Source organism: Microtus ochrogaster, unplaced genomic scaffold (assembly GCF_000317375.1).
Source record: "Microtus ochrogaster isolate Prairie Vole_2 unplaced genomic scaffold, MicOch1.0 UNK27, whole genome shotgun sequence".
NCBI lineage: Eukaryota > Metazoa > Chordata > Mammalia > Rodentia > Cricetidae > Microtus > Microtus ochrogaster.
This window is the reverse complement of record NW_004949125.1, coordinates 4,958,583-4,967,252: the sequence shown is the minus strand read 5'-3', so window position 1 is coordinate 4,967,252 and position 8,670 is coordinate 4,958,583. Positions and strand designations below refer to the sequence as shown.

At 40.4% G+C, this 8,670-nt stretch overlaps 1 protein-coding gene across 3 annotated transcripts in view; it reads left to right on the top strand.

The window, feature by feature from the left end:
• Window positions 1-7,630, top strand: part of Znf655 (zinc finger protein 655) — a 16,624-nt gene extending 8,994 nt beyond the window's left edge. For all 3 annotated transcript variants that reach the window (XM_013354074.2, XM_005368059.3, XM_026789707.1), the window contains exons 3-4: window positions 3,318-3,422; window positions 3,896-7,630. In XM_013354074.2, the coding sequence (XP_013209528.1) occupies window positions 3,318-3,422; window positions 3,896-5,271 (1,481 nt within the window). In that variant the 3' untranslated portion in view covers window positions 5,272-7,630. The remainder of the gene's footprint in view (window positions 1-3,317; window positions 3,423-3,895) is intronic.
• The last annotated feature ends 1,040 nt before the right edge of the window (window positions 7,631-8,670 follow it).

The following is an 8,670-nucleotide window of genomic DNA, read 5'->3' as shown; positions in this document are numbered from 1 at the left end:
CTGGCCTAAAACTCAGAGATGCTCTTGCCTCTGCCTCCCAAGTGCTGGGATTAAAGATGTGCGCCACCACCGCCCAGCAGCGGGACCACTCTTATGTGGGTAACCAGCCACTGCTGCCATGAGCTCCTGAAAGCAACAACTTTGGTTTCATACGCTGTTCCCACTATGTAAATCCCTTCTCTGATGAGTTATGGAGGGGGTGATCCAGATGTTCTCTTTTGGGCTGAGCAGTTGACAGTCACTTGTTCTCAACTTTTTGACTAGTTAGATTCTCCATTAACTGTCACCTACTCCATATAGCAGTTTCTCTGACCATAGCCGAAAGCAGCACTAATTTGTCAGTATAAGCATATTTAGAAGACAGGTTGACACCATGTCCATTTAGCAGACCAGAAGTAGGGCCTATAATCTCTCCAGCTGTGAGTTTTTGGCTAGGTTTATATTACCCAGGCATACATTTTTTTTCCTTTAGAACAGGCCTCAAATCCAATGAGGAAGTGCTAGGTTATCTCCATAATGGTTATAATGTTATTGTATCAGTGGGCACAGCTTGCCTAGCAGGGAGGTATGGTAGCTTGACAGGTTCACAGGTAAGAACATTGGTTTTACTCCCCAGTATCCTGCATAGCACCTCTGGCACTGTGAAAACTAGCCAGCAAAGATGGAAGTTTCCGACTTGATTTCTTTATGTCCTGAAGTTAAGATATGTGTGGTCTTTTCAGTAATAGAGCCATACTTAGTTCTGGAAGGCAACCAGGCCAAGAGCAATAGCAATATCCTGTATACTCCAGGGAGGGGGAGCTCTGAAGCCACTCCAATCAACAACTTCGGCAGATATTTCACACTTATCATTGGTACTTCATTTAATTTACCTATGGTTTGGGGAGGCAATATCATCTACCCATGCAACATAACCTCCCTTAACCTGGCTGGCTGGGAACTTACTGTAAACAACAAGCTGGTTTCAAACTCACAGAGATCTCCTTACTCTGCCTCCCCAGTGTTGGGATTAGGCCCCCCACACCCTTTTAAATTAGCTTACAATAGGTTTCCATATGGCCTTTACATATATCATCATCATCTCCCCCATCTCCTTATCCTACCCCACCTCGCCTCCATTCACGTTTAACCCTTTTCACTCCAGTATTTCTTTTCTGTGTTCTGTGTTTTCCACTATTCTCTTTCCTTTAACACTCCCCCTTACCCCTAGGTCCATTTTAACTTCCTCATTTGTCCAGATACTACCAAGTTAAACACAGAAATCTGGAAATTGCAATCTTCTGGATCTGGGTGACCTCATTCAATATAACATTTCCAGCTTCATTTTTCTACAAATTTTATTTTTCCTTTTAAAGGCTTACTTTAATTGTGTGCACATGTGCCCTTAGAGTCCAGAGGGGTCATCCAGTTCTCTGGAGCTGGATTTACGGGCTGTTGTAAGCAGCCTGACATAGGTGCTGGGAATCACTCTCGGGTCCTCTGTAAATGGAATATACTCTGTTTAACTGCTGAGCCATGTCTCAGCTTCTTCATTTTTCTTCATAGCTGAATAAAATTGTATTGTGTATATGCATCACATTGTCATTATCAGTTCCTCAGGTGATGGGCAACTCAGCTCATCCCTTTTTTTGTTTTTGTTTTTTTGAGACAGGATTTTTCTGTTTAACAGCCCTAACTGTCCAGGAACTAGTTCTGTAGACTAGGCTGGCCTTGAATTCACAGAGATTCTACCTCTGCTCTGAGTGCTGGGATTAAAGGTGTGTACCACCACCGCCCCACCCTTAAGCCATTTTTAAGACTCTATAAACACCACTCATTACATGGTGACATACTAGGATAAGAGGAATAAGTAATAAATTAGCTATGCAGTATATATCTTTTATATGTGCTCCCTGATACTTTCTTTGCTCAGGACATATAAAAACTGCCCTTTGATACTAACAGCATCAAAATTCTGTTCTTCCTGTTGCATTAATATCAGGTTTGCCCTATTTGATACAAACCTGTGCTATACAGTGAGTTCCTTGCCAGCATGGGCTGCAGAGTGATACCCTGTCTCAAGAACCGCCCCTCCCCCAAATGGCGATGTAAGGAGTCTTCTCAGCAATAGAAAGTTTGTTTTAAGTGTACTTTTACTATCCTTCACTGTAGTATGTTGTAGTCAGCGCTTATAGCTGTCTCTGTACTTAGAAGGTGAGGTCCTTCAGTAGTTTGAGATGGAGTGTCCCTTTTGCTTGGGCTCTCTATCCCCACCATTCTTTTCATATAAGCGGAACCCCATAAATGGTTGTTGAGTCAATAAAAAGAGTATAAGCTAATTCTGGTTTGAAGATGTGGGATGCATTTGTTCCTCTGAGCACTGAAACAGATTGCTTTTTTTTTTTTAAAGAAATCAAGATATTTGAACAGTTTCATGGTACATTATGTACATTCAGTACTTTTAGTGATCAAATCAGGGCAAATCAGCATTTCCATCCCTTCAGTAATTTTGTTTTGAGATAATGTCTCGTTATGCAGTTCTGGCTGTCCTAGAACTTGTTATGTAGACTAGGGCAATCATCTTTTTGTATGTGTCTTGAGTGTGGGTATGTGCACATGAGTGCACGTGCCCAGGGAGGCCAGAAGAGGGTTTCAAATTCCCTGGAACAAGTTATAACCAGTCTGAGCTGCCATGTGAATGCTGGAAACTAAACTTATCCCTGCAATAGCCATTAAGTGCTATTAACCACTGTGCCATCTGTCTATCCCTTTAAGTAATATGTTGGGGATTTTAAAATCTTATTCACTAAAATTAAGTTGTAAATTGTTTCAATTGTTACTCTACTGTGCTGAAGAGAACCAGAAATAATTTCTGTTTTGGTGTTGTTTATTGAACTTGTTTGTCTTACTGGTTTTTGCTAAATTTATTTGTTTATTACTGATTTGCTGCTATACTTTAGCTTGCTATGTAGCACGGTGTTTGAATTACATTTTGAGGATACAATTTGGTACTTGTAGACCAGGTCTAATACCAACTTTGTGACTAGGCCACAGGAATACTAATGATAACTTCTGTGAAGACAGGTACACACACCCATGCATGAGTTCCCTGAATTGTATTTGAATGAAAGTTGCTGCTTCCAAGTTACAAACTCTCCCATTAGCATACCCTTTACCAGAGTACAAGTCTGAACTCCCTAGAGGACCTTCGTTCTAGGTCTTCCTGACCAATGTCTTCTCAGAACTTATCTTCTGTACTAATCATTACTAAAAATAAAAGAGGGCAGTGTAGCATCTGAGGATAAATTGCCATATTCCATTTCCTTCTCTGTGAGCAGGATTTCCAGTTTCCAAGCCTGATGGGATCTCCCAGCGGGAACAAGATCTACAGGTCTTTGATCTGGAAACTAAGAATAGAGAAGTCATAAGAGATAACTATTCAGGTGAGTAAGGCAGAACCTGTCACATGAATCAGTGGAGACCTAGAGTTCAGGCGTTGAGCCAAGTTCTGACTGAGCTCATATTCAACTCACATTCATTCACAACTCTGTGAAGAGAGCCTGCCTGTGATTACAGTTAGTAATTCTTTATACAAGTGTGCTAGGTCCCAGTTCAAGTTATAGGACATTTTAACCCATTTTTATATTTGTTCCTTTGAAATTTCTTACTGCCTGTTGTTTTACTTTGCTACAATAGCCTGTTTGTATCACCCTTTGATCCATTTCTGTCCCACCTTGCTCCTGCTATTCTTGCCCTTAAATCTGCTGTTGGGATTTTGTGATTGGTTTTTGAAGTAAATAAAATTTGCTTATTTTTTGAGGATACTACATTATTTAGTTTCCTCATTTTATTTATTTATTTTTGTAAGCACAGGGTACAGATTACATTTGCATTTTCTATTTATATATTGTATTAGATGGAGAGACCAGAGAAGAAAACAAGCTGTTGGTTCCTAAGCGGAAAATTTCAGAAGAAGTACATTCATACAAAGTGAGAATAGGAAAATTCAAACAGAATATTACCCAAGTTCCTGAGACCAGAGAGGTGTATAAGTCTGAGGACAGATTAGAAAGGCTCCAGGAAATTCTAAGGAAATTTCTCTTTCTGGAGAGAGAGTTTAGACAAATAACAATCAGCAAGAAAAACTTCACCAATGAGAAGAACAGTGAACCTGAAAAAAGCTTCAGTCTAGACTCGACACTTGATACAGATCAGAGAGTTCTTAGAATACAGACCATTGATGACAATAAGTATGACATGAACTTCAACCAGAACCCAGCTGTTGGTGAACAAGAACCCATAAATCTAACACAGAGTAGTGACTATAAAGAAAGTTTAATGGATCTGTCCCACCTTAATAAATGGGAGAACATGCCTACCACTGACAGATCCTATAAATGTGATACATGTGGAAAAACCTTCCATCAGGCCTCAGCTCTTACTAGACATCAGAGAATTCACACAAGAGAGAAACCCTACAAATGTAAGGAATGTGAGAAATCTTTCAGTCAGAGCTCAAGTCTTAGTCGACATAAAAGAATACACACTAGAGAGAAATCCTACAAATGTGAAGCGTCTGATAAATCCTGTGATGCCCCTGAGAAGTCATGTGGCCAGAGCTCAGATGTGCTTCAGCATAAGAAGGTTCAGGCCAAAGCCAAGTCTTACAAGTGTGGCAGCTGTGAGAGAGTCTTCAGCCGAAGTGTGCATCTTACTCAGCATCAGAGAACTCACAAGGACATGGCCTGTAAATGTACCGTGTGTGGTAGTGACTTCTGCCACACCTCATATCTCGTTGAACATCAGAGGGTACATCATCCAGAGAAGCCCTACGAGTATGATGAATGTGGGCTGGCCTATGTGAAACAGCAAGGAGCCCGTTTCCGAGAAAAGCCCTACACGTGTACTGAATGTGGGAAAGACTTCAGATTGAACTCCCATCTTATTCAGCATCAAAGAATTCACATGGGAGAGAAACTGCATGAATGTAATGAGTGTGGAAAAGCTTTCAGCCAAACCTCATGCCTTATTCAGCATCACAAAATGCACAGGAAAGAGAAATCTTACGATTACAACGATTATGAAGAAACTTTCAGTCACAACTCCGATCTTACTCTGCAGCAAGAAGTTCACGTTAGAGAGAGAGTCTTTGATTGTGATGCATGGGACGAGAACTTCAGTCAGAGAGCACACCTTGTCCAGCATGAAAGGGTCCATACCAAAGAGAAACCTTACGAATGCAATGAACTTGGGGAGACATTTAGTCAAGTTCAGGCCTCATTCAGTATGTGAGAAAGACTGTAGTAGTCACATATGTACTGAATGTGGTAATGTCTTCAGTCATATTCTGGCCCTTGGACAGCATCAGAATTCATACCAGAGAGAAAACCCGCTGAATGTGATGAATATTAGGAAGTATTTTGATGTTAAACTCTTCATTGACTCCTGTAAGTCAGTGCTAGAATACATAGGACATGGTACATTCTTCAGCTTATTTTCATACCTTAGTCCCAGTTGGGGATTTGTATTGGAGTAGAATTCCACTGTCAAATGTGAAAAAGCCATCTGTCATCTACCTTGTTGGTTCAGTGTCACATTTGTGCCATGTAGAAAGTCTGTGAAGATAGGTGTGTATGTGAGAAAACTCAGTCGTGCCCCAGTGCTTGCTCACATAGAAGAATCAATACCCAAGAAATCACTTGGGTGTAGTACACATTGCAAATCTGTGAGCAGGGGTTCATCTGTTATCAGAATATACCAGGTGAGAATCAAGATGATAAAAATGGTAAGATCAGAACGTCTGCACCAGTTGAGACTGATAGAATGCAAACGGTGAAACTTACCACTGTTTTAGGCCTTATCCAGTATCAAAGTATTGGAGAGAAAATGGTTACTTCTGTGTGTAATTATTCCTATTTAGTTCCAGTGTTTTCACTGGAACTAAATCCAGAAGATATTTGGTGAACATGTTTTCTCACAGCATCCTTTAATAAGTATTCTAAGTAGGTACGCGTATTTTATTTATAGAACTCATTTTAAGTGAGTTTAATTTGGCCTATACACATTAAAACATGTTTTTCCTTAAAATTGATTCATATTCACAGTTTGCCTAGGATGCTGTTTTTGTACCAATGTTGACATGCTTCTGACAGTAGCTCTGTGAGCTTTCTCTGTTCTTGGCTTGAGTGCCAAGGAGTTGAGTCTCCACAGGAGACTTGGGCCTTTCTTTTCTGAGGACCCTACATGCTATTATTTCTATAGCCATACCCTTGGCTTCCTGTTGATTTCTGCGTTCTCATAGGACTCTTTAAATGATGTCCTGGTTGTAAGCTTATCTCTAGCTGACACTGTTCTTCTGTGGGATCTTCTCTTCTGTGGTGAAGCTTCCTTTAGAGTTGTATTTCCATATTAGCCATCCACCTTTGGAGGATTCAGTCTTCCTGAGTTTGTGGCAGGCACCCAAACACTTACAAGTAATGCCCGAGTTTTTAGCTGCCTTGTTTGCATCCACAGCCCTCTAGAAAAAATGCCAAGGACATCAGGGAGCTAGTAAGACTTCCTGGTGGCCTAGTTACTTTCATTCAGTGCCTACTTTGCATGTATGTGTATGTTAAAAACCTTTTTATATGCCTATATTGAAGGCCAATAAAATGCTCAGGTCTGCTTTTGATAGGGAAACAAAGAACACACTAATCAGAGAAATTGGTAAGGAAAAACAGCCTTCTAATAAAGATGTTGGCTGTTCTTAGTGATGTATCTAGACAGTATTTCAAGAGAGTGGCAGGTCCGTTCCTGGTAAAATAGTGACCATTAGGATTGCTTTTTTATCTGTCTCCCCTCCACGCCCTTCATCAAGCCAGGGTAGCATTTTGAAGCTTAGGGCTTTGTGCACAGTTGTTTGTGCATTGCCATACTTTGTGTTGAGATGCAGTTGTACTTTATTGCCCAGGCTGGTCTTGAATTCCTGGGTTCATGCAATCTTCCTGCCTCCCAAGTAGCTGGGATTTTAGGCATGCGCTCCTGTGCCTGGATTTTATTTTTGTATTTCAATAGAATCTACAGGCCATATAAAAGATCATGGCTGTTTTGATTTATAGATGTGATCACAGGTATTGAGTTCAGGGTCCCTGCCCTATACTACATAGAGTTCATGATTCTTTACATGATGTCAAGGCATTTTTTTCACCTTAAAATTCATAACATTTTATGAATAAGAAAAGTATTATTTAAAATTCTAGTTGTCAATCAAGCAGTTGAGGCTTTTATAGTTCAGATGTTATAATGTTCCCTAGGATCCTCAACCAGTAAATAAGATAAATTGCACTCTGTAAACCTTGTGGCTAACCTCTAGGATAGTCCTACCACTGTATTTTACTTCTTTGCCATCAGCAAGTGTAGTGTTTCATCAGGGCAAGAAAATCAACATATATCAAATTGATCTAGATGTAAAAGCAAATGAAAAAAAATGCATGTTTTTTTGGTCCCTATCAAACTTGTATACTCTTACTTATAGAGACCAATAGTCACCTGTGGTGACTGAGGCAGAGGATTGATTCATCCTTAAGTAGCAGAATCTGTAAAAATCACATGTATGCATTTGGGTTAGGAACGTGCTTTTGTACTTCTACTTGAATAAAAGTGTGTTCAATGCTCTTAGACTCTTGTTTTGAACCAAGCCTGGAGGCCCCAGCTGAAAGCACTGAGCAACGTGGAATTCCTCACCTTCTTGCCTGCAGCAAGCTCCTCTGTGAGACTCATAAGAAGTGAGTCTCCATAGAGGCCAGAAGAGGACATCAGATCTCCTGAAATTGGAGTTATAATTTTGGACTGCCACATGGATGCTGAGAATCAAAATCCTGTTCTCTGTAAGAGCAGCCAATGTTCTTAACCACAGAGCCAGCTCTCTAGCACCTGGAGTTAGTGTTGATCCAGTTGGAATGCTTAAGGACATAAAATAAAAACAAACGATTTGGAGGGCTGGAGAGATGGCTCAGAGGTTAAGAGTGGTGCCGGCTCTTCCAAAGGTCCTGAGTTCAATTCCCAGCAACCACATGGTGGATCACAACCATCTGTAGTGAGATCTGGTGCCCTCTTCTGGCGTATAAGCACACATGCAGGAAGAACACTGTATACATAATAAATACATATTTAAAAAAACGATTTGTGATTTCAGTAGAGCTCTGAATGTTGTAGTAGGTAAAAAATGAATGTAGTAGGTTAAAAAGAATGCAAAAGTAGTTCTTAAAGTTTCAGCTTGTCTTCCAGTAGATATTTGGTAAAATGACAGTGTGAGTTTCTATTAATACTTTGGTCGGGGCTGGAGAGATGGCTCAGAGGTTAGACCTATGCTCTTTCAGAGGTCCTGAGTTCAATTCCCAGCAACCATATGGGATCAACAACCATCTATGATGAAATCTGGTGCCCTCTTCTGGTGTGCAGGCATACATGCAGGCAAAATGCTGTATACATAATAAAGAAATCTTAAAAAAAAAACAGTCTTTGGTCCTAGGGGAGGGAGAGAAGTCTGTTAGCTGGACACTTCTTTTTATTTACTGCATGCATACACCTATGTAAACATCAAGCTTGATTTTTCACAGTTCAGCGAGAGAGCTGGGTTGTTAAAGATTTACCAAGGCATCAAGAGGCTGAAGATTCTATTAGGGTCTTGCAGCAAGTTACTGTCTCAGGGCG